Genomic DNA, 18263 nt, shown 5'->3' with positions numbered 1-18263 from the left:
GTTCTGACTGATAAATCAACAGCTTTGTCTGTTCTTTCACCGTGACAGGCTGGTGCAGCATCATCATCGCTTGCCGATCTCCCACCATCCATGATCAAAGACCCCCAAGATACTAACTCCTCCACTTGAAGCAGCTACTCACTCCCAGCCTAAAGTGCCATTATCTTCCGCCCCTTGATTGTGCTAAGAAATTCCATCCATAAAGGTTATGAACAGAATTGCTGACACAGGGCAGCCCTGACAAAGTCCAACACCCACAGATAACCAGTTTCACTTACTGCTGACACTAAGCTCTGGTTGTACAGGGACCAACGGCTCATACTAAAGGGCCCAATACCACATACTCTCAAAGCACCATCCACAGGGAGACCACAAGGAGCATATTCATAAGCCCTCTCCAATACCACAAAACACACAGACTGGTAGAGCAAGCTATCATACACCATCCTTATGAGGGTAAAGAGTTAGGCCAGTGTTCTATGACCAGGATGAAAGCTGCATTGGTTCAATATAGACTGTCTTAATATCTCTAGAACACTGTCACAGACTTTTCCGGGAAAGAAAGTCAAATAAAATAAAGGAAAGTTTTCTTTCTCGTATACTGAAACTTACCGTAATTGTTTTCTTTTGATACTCTGGCATCCGTGGCAGTTTTCCCAACAGTATGCGAGACATTTGCCATTTAATATTTATGCACAGTCATCCTTGATTAACACTCCAAGTTGCTCATTTCCTGCATGCAAAATTTCACTGGATTGATAACGCTGGGTGCATCCTATCAGACGTCTATCTGGCATCACACTGACTTTGAGAAGAGCTGGCGATATACAGCCTCACAGAGTTCATCAGCCTACGCTCTGGCATGAGTGGAACATTTATCAAGATAATGCTGCAGCACACAGTTAAATGAGCAAGTTGAGGGGGTGACACAAGCCTTCTGCCAAATGAGAGGTAAGAGACAATCCCGGCCTTCAGCAGACATAGTGAGACACTTAAAAAATAAGAGCAATGTCTCATAAACTTGCTCCTTTCAACATTCCCTCTCTTTCATAACACTTTTTCACAGGGAGGGAAGAACAGGAGAAACATTTCTAGCTCTCTTGACATTCCACCATATATCATTCCTGTCTAGAAATGGTGCTACCTCTGAAATGTCCCCTTTTGCAAGTCGGCTCAGCGAGAAATTGCAGGCATGTGATAGCAGAGGAAGCGATGGTGTGATGCCAGTCTATGCTACCAAGCCGGCAGTGGTTGTTCAGCAGAGTGAAGGAAAAGTGATAGAAGAGAGACGGGCATAAGAGAAGAAAGGTATGAAGGAAAAGGTAAAGAGGGAAAAAGTAGGATTGAGGAGTTTATGAATGGAGCTATCCTGAGCAGTACTTTTAAAAAATATATAGCTGTCTAAAATTAAGATGAACAACATGTAACATTTTGAAAATATTTCCAGAATTCACTACCTCTCAAACTCAAACTTAAACCCCTTTTAAATTCAGGCCCTTGTGCTCTTACGATAAAAAGCCTGTTTTAAGAGCAAATTCAACCCAGTTCAATCCAGTTACCTTTGTTGTCGAAACACTGAAAAACTTTTAAACTATTAGTTTGTCAGGATCATCGTGAACCAAGTATCAGGGAATTCTGTCGTGACCAAAACTCTCAAAAAAAAGTTTAATAGTTTGTCAACATTTGTCTGATATTTTAAAGGGAAAAAATATCTCCATCCAGTACTTAAAAAAAAAAAAACAATGTGTAAAAACTACACGTAGCTATCGGTGTTAAAATTCTCCTGAAGAAAAATGAGGGGTATTTTCGGCACAGTGTAGTGAATTGATCACGGTGCAAGCCTTCTTTCAGTGGACGATCACTGCAGATGTGGCAGCGTAAATGGAAATACGCAAATAAACTATCTTTTCAAACAACTTCTAGTCACACTTGTAAATCTTCGCAGTGTCGTTAAAGACAGTTTATGAGACCTCATTTACGCAACATAATCCCAACTACCACCTCCATCTATACCATCTCCCAGCTGGCTAATAACAATTCCCAGACATTACATTACTCTGTGAGATGGCTGCTGCTGATAGTGGTTATGATGATAAGGTAACAATGGCAGCTCCCTCTGGTGTCATCCCTTTAGCTCCTCTGATGCATTGCGTTGCCTTTATGACTGTGCCGCAGACTGAGGTGAAATGATTGGGTATAAAGTCATGAAGAAGTGGCTGTATTGATGGGGCCTCAGTGTCCATTGAAGTGAGGGAATAATCTATCCAAAGGTATGATAGCACTGACCATCATTTAAGTGGCTTGGAAAGGTCAGAGGGGCACCGGTATACGGTAGCACTTGGAAACGACCATTACAGTCATTCCGCTTCACTGTATGAGCCACTGTTGCTTGATTGATGCCTCTAATAGAGGATTTGGTGCTGCTGTGGTATATATTATGGAGCATACGCTTCAATATACTGCCTTTGTGTATCTGTGAGTAGGAATTTGTGTGTCTCCTGGTCCGTGTAAATGAGAGGGAGGAAGTTCTGGATAACCGAGTCAGATGTCTGGGGTAAAAGTTTCATTCAGTTCTTCTGATGGGGGATCTGGGGTATGCACATCCATCTGCAGTCAGCCCATCTGCAATCAGCCCATCAGCGCCGAAAAGCCTCCCTTTACCTTGCTCTCTCAGGAATGAGGATGACACACAATCACTCCCTCTCTCAATGAGTTTTTTACCAAAACAGGCGCAGACGAAGAAATCAATGGAACACGGAGCCAGTCCCCTCAACAGATGAAGCTGGTGTAATTAAGTCCATCAACGGGATAAAAGAAGGAGGGAACATTTTTGACGAAATAATAAATTCCTGAGTGGAGAAATAGGAGGAGAGGCGTGTTTGTGAAGTGGAGAGGAAGTCCCTGGAGGTATGATTAACAATGTATGCTGTTAGTATCGGTGCTTTTTCCATCTCTTATGCTCACAACAGCAGCTGAGGCAGATTCAAAACCAGACACTCTATCTGCCTCTGGGTTTTTCCTCTGCTTACCATCCTGGCTTATGTTCTGTGGATTAAACAGCAAAATACAATGTCTGACAATATTCTCCCTAAGGATCCATGTGTGTAAAGTTGATTTACAGTTGTTGTTGTTGTTTTTTTGACACATCACCCATTTAATAGGATGCCTTTAAGTCCCAGGGCTTTTTTTCAAGTAACTAAACATATTTCTTCAGACATTGTTTCTTTTTATTGCAGTGTGTTCTGTAAAGGTAAGGGTAATTAGTTTTCTGATGTATGAAAAAACGTCTCTCCTTGCTGCCGCAGGTCTGTCTGAGGAGCAGGGAGAACATACAGAACACAAAGTAGTGAAGCAAGAGTGAAAAGGGGAGGTGCTCTCATGATGCAGTCACACAAACTGGCAATGTCTTACCTTCCAACAGGATTATGCTGAGGTGTGGGTGTTTTTATTTGTGCTTTAGAACGTAAATGTTGAGAAAATATCCGATAATGCGGTTTTATTTCTCTGACTTGCTGCTTGATTCTCATGATCTCAGTTCCCTGTGCTTATTCATTCTCTCCCATGCAGGATGATTGCAGATAATTAGACAGTTCAGCTGCTTCTTGCTATTTCCACTCAGCATATATAAAAAGATGTATAAAAGATGAATGTAATCACTCCCTGTCACAAGGGAAGCCAGCACTCAAGTGCCATCAAGAGCAAAAGCAATACTGCTGATAGACGTTAGATGCTTGTGTCAAAGTATGTCTGGCTCGAATAGATTCCCACTTTCCAGGCATAAACTTTTCTCATGAATTACTAGCACAAATCACTTTACTCGTTCCGATCAGTGTGCAGCATCATCCTTTTATTTAAATATGTTCTCTTCTAACTTCAAATGACAAAGATTAGGGCTATAAAAAGGTAGCAGCAGTTCACAAAGCAATGGGTGATGTTGTGGCAGCTTTGTCCACTTCTTCCATACAGTCTAGGTTCCAATGCAAAAGTGGCGCCAAAGTTCAGTTTTTTCATGAACATAGCATTCAATCTTCTTTTGCACCTTTCTTCTTTTGCCAGAAAGCTACTGTGCAAATTTTTCCAAAATGTCCGACTTCCTTTTAAAGAACAGGAGCCAGGTTTAAATAATCGTATTTAAACAGGGCCAGAGCCAACCAGATGTGAGCTCCACCTCCTAACCATGAAACTGCATTCCTCACATGGCACGCTGGCACTGATTTAATCATTTAAATCATCTAGTATATCCCTGGGATCTCAGAGGATCTAAATGCTTTCTTCTCAGATTCTCAGTGAAACAACTGAGCACAAATGCATGAAGCGGTTACTGTAGTTGCCATGTAACTTGATTGGATTGGACTCAATGTAAATTTTCAATGTCAAGAATAAACCCTTGTGCTCATCTAAATTATTTCAGGTATTGTTCGTACATGGGGCATGTTCTTGAATTACATTTATGGTTTGGAGAGAGCCCATCACCAAATATTTTACCTTTGGAGAAGTAATCAGGAGATCGGGGCATCTCTTTGAGGATAGATGCTGAATTCAATGCAACATACTGATTTACTTATGTAGACGAATATTTTGTGTTTATAGTACATTATTCTTTAGTGTTTTGGAAATGAAATGAACTCGTTTTGAATTACCTCACAAGCTGTGGTGCAGGAAATACGGGCGTAGGCTCTCAATTTCCATTTTTCCTACCTCCTTCGCTCATGGGTGCATTCATTAAATTTGGCTTGCCAGAAGAGAACCCTGCGATTCAGTTAATGGATGCATTAACACAGAGTTGTGTGCTGTATGTTTGGGCATCAGAGCTTTTTGTCCTGCGTTATTGCTCAGTCCTGGAACAGCAGACTACCTTTTAATTCTAATGAGGGGGTTTATGGGCCGTGATCAAGAACTCATTTGGAATGTGTTCAGTCTGTTGCGCCTTCTCTACGGAGCAGATCCTCAGCTTATGTGATGACCCCAGCAAATTGACCTGCAGATTTATACAGCTATTTTCTAAAGGTCCCCATTCATGGGCCTACAGTCATGAAGAATTAGTGTTTGAATGGATTTCATTTTCAATTTGAATGCTGAGTGGCTGGAACATGGCCCTGGCTAAAGGAAGGCCATTGGTAATGAACTCTATTGTGCTCTGCCACTTAGGGGATCAAATGCTTGAGGCTGAGAAGACATTCAGCACTGCAAGAGACACAATTTCCTTCAGCTGCCATAAGTGACAAATCACATGGGTCCTGCCAGTACAGAGGATTCCTCTTCAATAGCTCTAGCATTAGTCAGTTAGTTTTCTTTCTGTATTACAGCAGTTCTGATTTCACATTGATTTTTGCATTGATGCAGATACACGCAAACACAGCAGGCAATCCTTAAGGTATCCTTAGAAAGACAATGCTAACATACTCATCACTATACAAGTCTGATTTGCTGCAGTCACAAGAATGGACCGATATACAGAATAGAGGTAGGCTTATTTGGCTTCTGAGCCTCTATTCAAAGAAGTCCAACAGGTGACATTATTAAAGAAATAAAAGTACTGTCCTCCATTGTTTTACCCACGATAATCGGCTGCAGCATAGTGTCATGCTTTTACGGCTATGCTATTATTGTAGCTAACGTTTTCACATTTCCACAATACGGTGGGATTTAGCACATAAGGCAAGCAAAAGCCCATCCTAACACTAAAATGTTAGAAATAGGCCTATTACGATGCACTGGCCTCAGACAAGCATCTAGTTACAGCTAGCTAACTCTTCTGCCTTCATCGTGTGAACGTGTCTCACCCACATGTCAGAATTTATAGAACTTGAACTGTCGATATAACTGTCAGAGTATTAATGAGAACGAGAAAAAAAGTGGGAGTCATTTTTGGAAGTGTGAAGCTGAAAGCTCCTCGGCGGAACTGGCTGCAGAGAGGCAGATCTGTGCACGGTGCATTGAAGTGCCAAGTCAACAGTCTGGCACTGCTCTGCCATGGGACTGAATGATCATGCACTAAACACTGTGGACTCATTTTGTCAGGAGCATGCAGTGCAACATGGAGGTTTGAGGGCTGCACACCTACAATAAAAAAAAAAAAAAAAGTTTCCGAAGTAGCCACAGTCCACAGATGCCTGGTTGACCGATTTTCTGCCTCATTTCTCACCTGGTAGTTTTTTTAAAGGCTCTTGGCAGAGACACCTGGAATTAAACAGATTTAAAAGGACACACTAACTGAGTCTCTGCCTTCCTCACACTGCAGAGTTACCTCAGCTAAATCCTCAACAGAACATAGCCGCCACTCTTTCCAGAGCAGAAAGGTGACCAAAATATCTAATATGCCTTTGTGTTGTCACATCTAAGCAGCGTCCTCTGGTGAAAACAAGCTGTTTGACCCATTTGTGCAGTTCATTTAAAGTGATCTGAAATCTGTCAGTCGGGGTGTTGTGCAAACATGCCCCCAGCATCTGAGAGCACATCGCGCTGCTCATTTTCAGACAATACCGAGACCTAATATGATTCACTTAGAGATTGTATTAATCATTCATGCTCCGTCGGGTGGTTAATAACCCATTTGTCTGAGATGTGGCGAGCTCAGAACGTAGATTTATTTTTGCTTTACTCAGACTTCAAACAGGAAAGTGAGTGACTGAATGGCATTGCTCAAATGGACTAATGAAGCCATTAATGTTAATCTTTTTTATGTCTGGCATCTGGCATACAGAGGAAACACACTGCAGATGTCAAAATAACAGCCCGATTATACGCTACTGAGAGGCAATAGAATTGTCTGTTATTTTATTTCCCGGTCAGGGTTTTCACATTTATTAATATATGGTCAAACAATAGAAAACTGGAGCACGGTATTTCATGCTGACATAGGACTGGTCCTTTGGTTGTTTTATGTATAGAAAATTAAATAGTAATGCAAAAGCCTGTTTTTTCAGAATTTATCTTGATCTAAATAACAGACGCACAATTATTTCAGGACACATGTTGTGTAATATACAAAAACAACAGTATCAACTGCATTACTACAGTGGTAACATATTGGTTATCCCATCTGTGATTTCTTCCCCAGGCGTAAACTGACATGCAATCTATAATAATTCCTCAACAACCTGTTGAGGTAAGAAAATTCATTTTCTTGTCCAGTTTAACTTAAAGATCAAAGGGCACCAGTCACAAAACAGACAGCAGTGGCAGAAAAGTGATAATCCTGTTGTGACCTTATCCCCCGCTGACATCCACATCCCAAAGGCAGGGTGCAGTTGGATGGGTGACATTATAACTCAGCACTACCCTTCAACAAACTCCTACAAGCTCTACAGTTCATCCATTAAAAGTCTGACAGTTTGGTGTCACATGGTGGCCCTGTGGAGAAGATGTGAGCTGTCACAGTTCAGAGAATCATAGCCAGCCAGCCGGCAATCATAGATACACCGCCCATGGGAGCCACTTTGCTGAGGCTAGGGTCCCCTGTCAGAGCCTGGTGGTACAGAGAGCCGCAGAACATGCCCATGCCAGCGATCAGGAGGGCTCCGGCCTGAAAAGAAGAGACCGATTTTAACCAAGCATTTTGTAATCAGTAAGGTCATCAACAAATTTAAGCTGTAAAGGTACCCATTGCCAACTGAATGTGCTCAGTGGATGCATACAAGTGGACACCGCAGCGACTTGCATGTTGCCTAAATCTTGACCTAAAAATGCAGACTCTATGGATGTACAGTGTAAATACAAAGTAAATCATTTTGACCTATAATCTATTTTTAGTTTGATCAGTTACATAAAAGAAACAAACCAGTCGCATGCACGCCTGAATTGATCATATCCAAAACACTACAATTTGGAGTTCCAGATGAGGTTCCACATCAAACCGATCGACCAACAGATTCGTTCCACTAAAGACGGCAATATTCACTTCTGAAGCCGAGGGTGAGCACGCACAAGACAACTTCTATATTTTACTTCAACAAACTTTAACATCTAATCAGTGACGTGTCAAAAGAAGACTGTATGTAGGTTTTATTCATGACATAAAATGGCTTAAATAAAAAAAAAAAAAAAAAAAAAAAAAAAAAAAGCAGGTCACTGTGAGTTGTTCAGTAGAGAATTACAACATCTGAACCTTTCAGCACCGAAGGCCAAAATGTTGTGGTCTTTGAGAGGAGCTGAAGTACCCCATCAATGACACATCTCACCATTTACGTTGGTTTCTTTCATTACGATTTTTAAACTGCAAGGATTTTAATGCTGTTTAAATCGTCCATACAAAACAGGATTCTGAAAGGTTTAACCTCGGCCACCTTTTTTCAGTATATTTAGGGTTTTCAATAAAGCCACAGCACTAAAACGAGCTGTACCAAAAGCTAGGCAGTTTAACCATTATACTTGATCTCTATTCCGTCAAACACGGTTTCTGCCACCTATAAGAACACATACACCCCCTCAGTGTGCGGGTGTTGCTGCAGTCGAAAGTCAAGCAGAGTAAACATCAGGGCTGTGTTTGCTCACATCCAATTCTTCTTCTACTTCTTGCCCACCTACAAAAACATTAGAGGTGCACAGTGTTGACATGGGGGCTGAAACTAAAACACACAGACGAAAAAAAAAGGAAGAATTAGGTGGTAGCTCATTCTTCAAAAGAAAGAGGAAGTGAATATTTTATATCTTGAGAAATACAGACAGCGGTTTTATAGCGTTTTGTCCAAAATCCCAGCATGTGATTTATAAGATCCTGCTGGGACAGGGTACCAATTGTTCTTGGGTTATCCATTTATATTTTCTAAAATGAGCCTTTGCATAGCTGGAGTACAGCTTGGATGTACTTTTAAACACTTTCCACGGCCGTTTATAAAGTGCTGTTCGCTGCAGGGTAAAGGTTACGGCAGAATGACACTAGTTCCACTTAAAGGGATTCCAAAGTATCCTCCGGCTTCATACTCACCACAACAGGTTTTCCAGAGTGGGCAGCACCCAGCAGGGCCAGGCTGTGGTAGAAATGGTACTTGTTGGCAGTTTCATAAAGCTGGTGAGACAGGAACAGATGCAGAGCTTTCAGAAAAATTCTGCCCTCTTTAAAAAAAACATTATTTCTTCAAACTTTTTCAGAAGAAACTGAAAAAGAGCTACGACTGTGTAAAAGAATTTTAAGAGGATACATAATGAGCCACTAGAGTACATGGGGAAAGGATCGGCATCTATTTCTACATTTATATTCAGTCCAAGTCCTGTAATGGAGCAAGGGTAAGGTTCAGCTCAGATTGGAAAAGAATCTTACTTTTGAAATTTGCAGTCTAGGTCACAAAAAGTATTGCAACCTTAACAAAAATGGAGCATTAGATTAAAACCAGTCATAAAACTACACAAGTGAAAGGATGATCTCTGGCAAGCAGAAGCTTTATCGGGACACTGCAGCAGAGGAGGCAGATAACAGCAGCAACCTACCACTCTCTGGTAGTCATCTGGGTCTTTGTTTTTGAAGCCTGAAAAAAAGATGTGGAGGTCAGAAAAACTCACATAGCACTACAAGTGAAATTAAATGCTACTTTCATGATTTAATTAATAGTTTCAGGTTTAATGTTCAGGACACACAGAACAGACAAGTCGATATTAATACTTTTGGATATTAACATTTATCTTTTTTTGTTTAATACAAGAGGCGATGTTTAATTCCACTGCATCTATAAACCCAGCACCTCCACGTTTCCCCACTGACCAACTGTATTCAGAAAGTCCACCATGTCAAACTCTGGAGGCGGGTCACCTTGATTATGAAATTGTTTCGTTTACTAAAACAACGTGCAGCTAAGCGGACCGTTTGCATGCCGAATTAAATATCAACCAAATAAACATAAGCAGGTCGTATGCACTTTGCCACTGCAGTTAAGCAACAGTGTTTTAAGGAAGCAAACCATAAATTGGCATATAATGCTACGAAAGCTTGGGCTGCAAACGTTAAAAATGATTGTTTTCCCTTGGTATTTTTAAATACAATGCAGAATAAGCTAATGTCAACATCCTACCATGAGCCCCGTACGCCCCAGCTCCCACCGCCGAAGCTCCTGACAGAGCTGCTAATCTTCGTACCACAACAGCCGCGGTCATGTTTTGTAACTTCGTGTTCCTAGTGAAAGAGAATAATGGCGGTGCTGCCTTCACGTCCTTTTGTAAGTACCAACGTCGATAGACCTTGATAAGGATTACATTTCTCAGTGTATGTTTGTATACAAAACGTTGAAGCATTTAAGCAAATATTATTCATTGTAGCAACTGATGTTGGAGCTGCAAATAACTTTGACTTGTCTTGCTATTTCTTACGTTTTGCTTGCCAAAAGAACAATATCATTCTTAAAAACAAGTCAATGAAACGGAGATACACGTTCTAGGGCCTCAAATATTATTGAACATTTAATTACACAACAGAAGGCAATCTATGCCTCCCACACGTGTAATTTTGTACTCAGTTGCAGATATTAAGTCATCTGAATAACGACATTTATTTAAAGTCTTTGAAAGCAGCGGCGCTTGGGACTCTTCAAGTGCTTTGGACTTCCACTAGAAGCAAAATGGCGACTACCGTGGAGCAATTTTGGCCCATAGGGCCAAATTTCTTGACTCTGCCGAGCAGATCTGACGCTGACATGAACTTGAACTGAGCAGTCATTGCAGTGCCATGATGTTTCATACGACTAGAGACTAAACAATTAATAGCCTACCCTTATCTATATTACATAAGAGTTGGCTAATCTAATTTTAGTGTAGGGTTTTTAATGCTCCTAATTGTTGATCAGTTGTGATGTTAACAGCTTTGTAGTATTGCTATAAAGAGAAAACCTAACAGACAAAAAGCCTTAAACTTAGTATTCACTGACCTTTTTCTGCAAAAAAAAAGAAAAGAAAACTCAAATGTCCTCACTACTCAAATGCATTTCTTAGTGCAAGACCAAAAAAAAATTGTTTTTCCACAGCAAGCTTGCGTGACTATAGAAATTGATCTTCCATGCCCACCAGAGCTAAGGGTGCATTTGGATGCAACACTTGCAATTTGTCCGTCCCTGCATTTGGGAGACACTGGTGAAAGTCTCCACTTTAGGGAATTACTCCATAATGTCTGTTTTTTGCCAGGAGAGGTATTTGGAAATAATGCTGATATTACTGTTTGATGTGAACACACTAATCCCTGTGGAGATCCTGCCAAAAGGGGGAGCTGTATTGCTTTCTCATATACCAAAGTCTGTGTGTGTATGTGCATGGAGGGGGGCAGAGGGACTTCTTCCAATTATCATACTGAAATTACACAGGGTCACACTGCATTACTGGAGTCACTAAACCAGAGTTACTGTCCAGCCCTGTCCTTAGCTGACTTTGACAGTGCGTTAACACAATGCATACAATTAACACATTTTAATGACCATGTAACTAATTAAAAATAGGCCCTGTGAGTCACTAGCATTCAGCATCAACTGTGCATCAAACCTGTTGTCAGAGAGGGTATGTGAAAGCTGGGTTCTGTGTCGTACTTTCTGCAGTGGCCCTGAAACACAGCAACAAAAGAGAGAACGTAACGTTTCTCAATAAGCAGCATTGTTCAGTTTTCTACAGAGCTATGCAGTTCTACTACAGTTCTCGCTAGTGACAGGACCCACGTTGGTTGGAACAGGTCGATATTGTCTCCTGTTTCTGCTGTGCACGACTTTCATCAGCCCCCTTAACTCAGAACACATGGAGCTTTTCCCCTTATCACACATACCGAGACCCAACACTGGCTTTTGATGAGCAGCTTTTGTTTTTATGTAAAAGGGAAAGGCAGAAAGGGTCATTTTACTGCTATTTGGGGATCTCGACAACCTTAGACCAGATGTAGTTTAAAAAGAAAAAAACATGCAACTTAGACAGGTCAAATCTGGACATTTTGCAATAGAAATAGAATAAAACTTTCACAAATCACAAAGTGTGTTTTAAACATTTCCTGATTTGACCTATCTAAGTAGTAAAGATGCACAGATATGTCAGCCTGACGTCGGTATTGGTTGATTTTCAGCTTGCACACTGCAATCGACCAATTGGCAAATAAGATAACGTTAACCGATGGCAGTGGCTGATATTTATCTGGTGTGTCCTGGTTGTGTTGCATTGACTTCACCTTGGAACTGATGAGATTTATTTATATTTACTCTTGCTGGGCACAGAAATGTCCCCTGGTCCAGAAGTCATTGAGTTGAAAACGGTTTAACAGACAAAACTATATTTTCGTTGTTGTTTCTTGTAACGTTAATGATTTTATTTATGTAAAATGTTACTTTGCTCGCTATCCACTCGCGTGGGACATTTTCGTTCTGGCCTATGGTAGATGGAGTGGCAAGGACGACAATAAAGCATGATTTTACATCTTGTTGCCAGAGACACGCAGCAAATTATCTCTATGTCCCAGCAGCCGTTTGCAGTGAGGTTCCGTCTATAGCCAACATCTATCTCACTTCAGCTGGCCGGCTTGGCTGTCTTCTCCTCTGCTCTCCAGTGACTGCTTTTCTCCTTGCAAATTTCTCGGTGTGTTTTGAGTTGAGGTGTGTGTGCGTGCATGTGTCTGATCTCCTCAGATCGTTTGCCCCTGGCCTGTCTTGTCGTGATCGAGCTCCCGTCCGACGCAACATCCAGCTCTCGTGAAAAACACAACCAAGCAGACAACAAGAAGACTATTACCTGCTTTGAAGAGAAAACGGACACCTCATGCCGATGGGAGCAGACACACTGTCTTGCAACTTAGGCATTTACATGACAGTTACTGTTGTGTAACACTTTATTTATTCTTAATGCATGTTTTTTTTTCCCTTCCGGTCGTATAGCTATGGCAAGGGGTGAAAATGAAAAAATGTCCTTATTCAAAACAAGACTGATGCTTTCTCTATACATCCATCTGCATATTTAAAACATTGTGTACACACCTGGAGTCACACATCCTTTCAATATATTATGTTACATTATTATTATTGTACTGGTTTGAGTTGAATATGCAATTTCCTATTCTTGTTAGCCAGGTATTTCCGTCTCTTTTTTCTTTTCTTTTGTTTTTGAGAAGGTATTTTTTGCTCCGTACAAATTAAATTGAAAAGCGAACAGAGAGGCAACCCGGCTGTCTCATCAACCTGAAAATGAAGCTCCTGCTATGGTTTTTCTTTTTGCAGGTAACAAGACAGATTGATACGCCACAGCAAGACCCCAAAGGCGTTATTATATCAAGAAATGCGTTGTGAAAGGGGAGGTGTGCATTGTAATACTACCAGAACGTTAGAATAAAAGTTTCGTACGTTTCCTCCAGTCCACCATTCAGAGATTCAGACAGTCAGAACTGCTTTTCCTTGAAGTAAAAATTCTTTCGAGTTCTGAAAGCATCGGCTGACGGTTGGCCTGTTACCGTCCCCGAGATTTAAAACAAATCCATCTCTAAAATTCTCCATTAACCTTGATGTGTTGTGACGTTTACAGCCCTTCAACTGCCTTCAGCTCGCTCTGAGAAGCTGCAACCGCAGCCAGTTATTTTATCCGGGAGGGTGATTTCACGTCTTCAAGAGGTTTTAGTCGCAAATGCGCGTATTGTGGCCCGCGTCACAGCTGTTCACGTTGCTCCTCACTGTCATGACATCCCTTTCGGTAGAAAGGAGTGGATGGCGGGAAAGAGAGAGGGAGGCTGAGAGAGACAGAAGAGACAGGCCTGTCGAGTGACATTTTGTCCACCAGTCCAGGCCACTGTGCCGGAGGTGACAACACCAGTCATTGCTTTTACACTGGCTGGCAGAGCGACACGCACACAAACCTTGGTCCAAATCAGCCTCAGGTACACACAAACACACGCAGTAGTATATGTCTCCTGTCACACATTGCCACGTTTTTTGCTGATCGAAAGACAAAAAAAATCTGAGGTCACCATCCACAGCTCCAAACAGTCTACATTCATTACCAATCTGATGTTTTGATATTAAGTCACCCTGTTCTTAATTTCTAGTTGTTTGTCCCCAACAGGTATGCCCACAGTGATGCACGCAAAAGCAAACACTCAGGCATGCCTAAGCATAAAATCTCTAACATCCATACCGACACACTCATATTCACACAAAGTTGCAAATACAGCAAGCCCCCCGCGCAAGGCGAGCATAATTAGCACACTCGTTAAGCTCATCTGCATCTCTCTTCAAAGGAGATCGATGCAAATAGAAAGGGTTTAGCCACTGGCAGCAATTAGGCCAAAAAAAAAAATCCTAGCTGGGGAAACCTGGTTACAGCGAGGCAAAGACTGTTTCATAGCAGGGAATAAATGCATTTTCTACCCTTGTGCTGTGCATACAATAGGACCCAATCAGAGTGATTTTGTTTGCTCTCGTGTCAAATTAGGTTGTGCTTAATCACAGTTGATTCTGGCCCCTCCAGTGATCACATAATCCTGGGCTCTAAGGGAGAGTGAAGTTTCATTAGGGAAATGCGACGCCATTGCTCATTCTCTCCACTAACAACTAAGGGCTTTGCATCTGTATCCTGATGGAAGGTATTCCTTTTCCATTTGATCTTCATTGATGTCCAAACACTATGAAAGACACATAAATGAGCTGCACCGTTCCACTGTCAGATGTTCCACCGTTACTAGTGATATTATCACAGCTTAGTTTAGCTTATTTTGACTCAACCTTAAGTTCAGCTGCTGTAAAAAAAAACTAACTGATTTACAGACTCGGTATTAATGCACGACTGAAAAGAGTCCAAAATAGATGCAATCTTCTTTTTTTTTTCTCTCTCTTGTCAAAGTCACATTTGCTAAGAATACCAGTGAGCAGCTTTTGCAGGAAATTGGATTTTTTGAGAACATTTCACACTTTTTAATATTGGTTCTTACACATTTAGAGCAAATGACAGACTTGTGACTGAGAGCCTCACATTAATTAGTGGGGGGTGTATTGTTTTCATGGGATTTGCTCTCGGTCTCTGCCAAAGTTACTAGAATTCCAGCTAAAATGTTTTTTATCATGACTATTATATTGCTGTTATAACTGCAGAACCTTGTCATTCATATGGGCTAACAGATACCTGCTGTGACTAGTTCATTCTGTGATTTTCCATGTCATCATATCACCCAGGCAACCAACGAAATGGTGTGATGAAACATAAAAAAATGTGTTGTAAACACCGTGATCTTCTCCAAAATCAAACTATGCTGTTTCATACATCCAAACAGCATCTTAACCTTGTTGTGATAGTATTCATGTTATGCTAAGTTGCCTTTGGAGCATCATTTAGTTTTCTTCTTTTTTTTTCCCTTGTCCTGTCCAGCATTATGGCAGCAGAATTGTAATCTGAATACCTTTAATGCCAAACAGATTTGTTTTGCCAAGGGAAGCTTCATAAATGTAAAGCTCCCCTTGATGCCCATCAACTGCCCACATTTATTTATTTTTGTTACAATATTTCACATGTAATAGTGCCGAGCCGGACCGGGGGACAGGGAAAGAGGAAGAGCAAAGAAGAAGAAACAGAGCAAAAATATAAAGAAAAACCAGACCACCAGCTGCTACACCTGTAAAAACTGTGCCTCTGTGGGGAATCCAGCCTTAGCGCCACCAGGAGCACCTGAAAGCAGACAAGCAGAGAAAAAACAAACACACAAACAAACAAAAACAAGCACAAGTAGCAGCAATCGCATACAACACAACTGTGGATATAAATGACCTGAAACCACAGGATAACACATCAACTGCTTAGCGAGCATGCTACTGGACTAATGAATGTGTGTGTGTGTGTGTGAGAACATGCAAAACCCATGGCACAGGACCTACATGATAACCATGCTTAGTAATGAGTGTATAAGTGTATAGAGCCACAATCCACAGCCCCCCCCCCCCCCCCAGCAATCAGAAGCAGGCAGAGAGGGCCACAAGACCCAGGCCACCAGCAGCCCCAATGGAGCCCGGGAAGCCCACCACAGGGACAGCCACGCATCCACCCATAAGACTGCAGAGGAAGCCCCCAGACAGAGCCCCCATAAGCATAGAGCATTGGCCTCCAGGAACCAGGGGCAACATCCCACCGACCCCACCAAGCCCCAGCCACCCAGACATGGGCCGTCCCAGGAGCCCGAGCGCCTCCAAACCCCCCGGCAGAGGCCCCACCCAATACCCGAGAGGGCCAAGCGCCCCAGACAGCCAACCACAGTGGGCCAGCGCCTGCCCCAGTGCCCCTGGCCAAGTGCCCCGGGAGTCAAGACGTGCCCACAGGTGGGTGAAGCCGCGAGCAGCGGGGAGAGGCAACGCCGCCCCCCCATCGGGAGAAGCACAAGCAGGCCAGAGGACAGCAAGTCCCAGAACCCGCAGAATAACTCATCCTCCTGGCCCCTCACCCCTCTGGCTCTTCAATATTTTCTAATAGTGAGCGATTAAAATTGAGAGGCAGCCAACCTTGTAGAACTAGGAGCGCGGCCCTCTGGGTAGCCTACATACCCAAAGAGCCCCGACCACCAGATGCCACTCAGTGCAACCACCCCCCAAAACCTAATGTGTGTGTGTCTGACAAGTAGTAATGTCTAAGGTGTAATTAAAACAGGGCCGGGGAACTGCGGAGTTCAGCAAAGGGAACCACCTACGTGGCCCCATCCACTACACCCCACAGAACACACACGCTCCTGCTACCCTAATGGGGACTTGTAAGTCTGGTTGGTGGAGGATAAATTTCTTGGTTATTATAGACTTAAGTTGTTGATATTCCAGGAATGTATTGCTGCATCTCCCATGTTGTGATATGAGCTCAGCAAATGAAATAGAATTTCCATTTTGGATTATATGTTCCAGATGTTTGATTCCTTAGTTCTTCCATAGAGTAAAGTTTGGCATTTTTTTGTTTTGCAGGATGTCAAGATTGTTCCAGATGGGTGTAAGCTTACACGGGGAAAGGGAAGAAATTCTGTCCAGGCTGTCAGAGAGGTGCTGATGTTAATGCTTTTGAAACATTTGTGATTTTTTACGTTTTGACTAATAAGTGGCAGGTCGGAGATTTCCAGATTATCACACAATGCTTGTTCTATATTTATCCATGGTTCTTGTTTATGGCTAGGTTTAAACCATTTTGATAGATATTGTAACCTATTGGCTAAGAAATAATGCTGAAAATTAGGCAAATCTCATCCACCACTGTCCTTGGTCTTCTTTAGGGTTTTTAAACTAATATGTGGTGGTTTGTTTTTCCACAGAAATTTGGAGATGCATGAATCTAGTGACTTAAACAAAGTAGCGGATGGTTTTATGGGGATCATTGACAACAAGTAGTTAACGTTTGGTAGTATTATCATTTTAATGGTTGCAACTCTCCCCATAAGTGATATGGGTAATGACTTCCAACGAGTGAGATCGTCCTGTACCGTCTTTAATAATTGCACAAAATTTAGCTTTGTTATTTCTGAGAGCCTGACGGAAATGTTTATGCCTAAATATCTAATATTTCCTGACTGTAAAGTGATCGCAGGTATATTCTGGACCCTACAGTTAATGGGCAGAACTGTGGTCTTAGACCAGTTGATAGAGTAGTCAGAAAGTGCTGAGAATTTATTTATGAGTGTGAACGTGTGAGTGAGAGATGTCTGTGAGTTCTGAAGGAAAAGTAATACATTTAGTTTTATTCTTACAGTTTGCCCAATAGAATGAAACTTATAAAGAAAAAGTGTCCTGCGTGTTAGCCGTGAAGCTTCTGGAAATGTTTTTATCTTCTTGTGTGCTTGCATCATCGATTGGGTGCTAAAGAATTTGTTCAGAAACAAACGAGGCAGAAAAACAGGAGCAGAAGCATTTTAATCAAAGTTCTTATGCAACGTCTGCTGCTCAAATCTTGGCGTCATCGGAGGTGCTGCCATGACTCAGGTCACCCAGCTCATTCCCTGTCCCTTGTTTATTCTTCCCATCTTCAGGCTTTATGACTGTGCTTTCACACCTCTAATGAGCCCCCATCTGAATGCTTGTTTTTCAACAATGCTTGAATTTCCATGCTGCCACACTGATGGACATGCAATTGCCAGAAGCTAAATTCAAGGTGGAGAGTTCAAGGGGAGAGATGGATGTTTGTGCCCATAACTTCAATATGATGAAGCTTTTCATATTCTAACAAGGCCAGTGTCTGTTTAAAAAAAAAGGCAAATAGCATTCCCCCCCCCCAGCATGACAGCCATTCGATAAGAATTAAAAGGGGAATGGGTTTGGCTTTGGGTTGGCTGAAAGGACAAGGGGTGATCATTAGACATCAAGCCTTACTGTCCA

The 18263-nt window shown here is 41.9% G+C and overlaps 1 protein-coding gene across 1 annotated transcript; it reads right to left on the bottom strand.

Annotated features, from left to right (window-relative positions):
* Positions 1 to 6915: 6915 nt before the first annotated feature.
* Positions 6916 to 10128, bottom strand: tmem256 (transmembrane protein 256). Its single transcript, XM_072375997.1, has 4 exons — positions 10005 to 10128; positions 9427 to 9464; positions 8927 to 9007; positions 6916 to 7525 (listed from the first exon to the last, which is right to left on the bottom strand). The coding sequence occupies exons 1-4, from the start codon at positions 10084 to 10086 to the stop codon at positions 7382 to 7384; spliced, it is 345 nt and encodes a 114-aa protein (XP_072232098.1). The 5' UTR covers positions 10087 to 10128; the 3' UTR covers positions 6916 to 7381.
* Between the last annotated feature and the right edge of the window lie 8135 nt (positions 10129 to 18263).

Source organism: Leuresthes tenuis, unplaced genomic scaffold, assembly GCF_036924035.1.
Source record: "Leuresthes tenuis unplaced genomic scaffold, fLeuTen1.0.hap1 SCAF_22, whole genome shotgun sequence".
NCBI lineage: Eukaryota > Metazoa > Chordata > Actinopteri > Atheriniformes > Atherinopsidae > Leuresthes > Leuresthes tenuis.
This window is presented reverse-complemented; position numbering and strand designations above follow the sequence as displayed.

Bases quoted from the DNA above. Each gene is read 5' to 3' on its own strand.
- tmem256 (XM_072375997.1), bottom strand. From the start codon at position 10,086: ATGACCGCGGCTGTTGTGGTACGAAGATTAGCAGCTCTGTCAGGAGCT. The intron at 9,465-10,004 runs GTAGGATGTTGA...TCTTTTTTTCAG, and splicing joins TGGGGCGTACGGGGCTCATG to GCTTCAAAAACAAAGACCCA. The intron at 7,526-8,926 runs GTGAGTATGAAG...TCTTCTTTTCAG, and splicing joins ACTCTGGAAAACCTGTTGTG to GCCGGAGCCCTCCTGATCGC.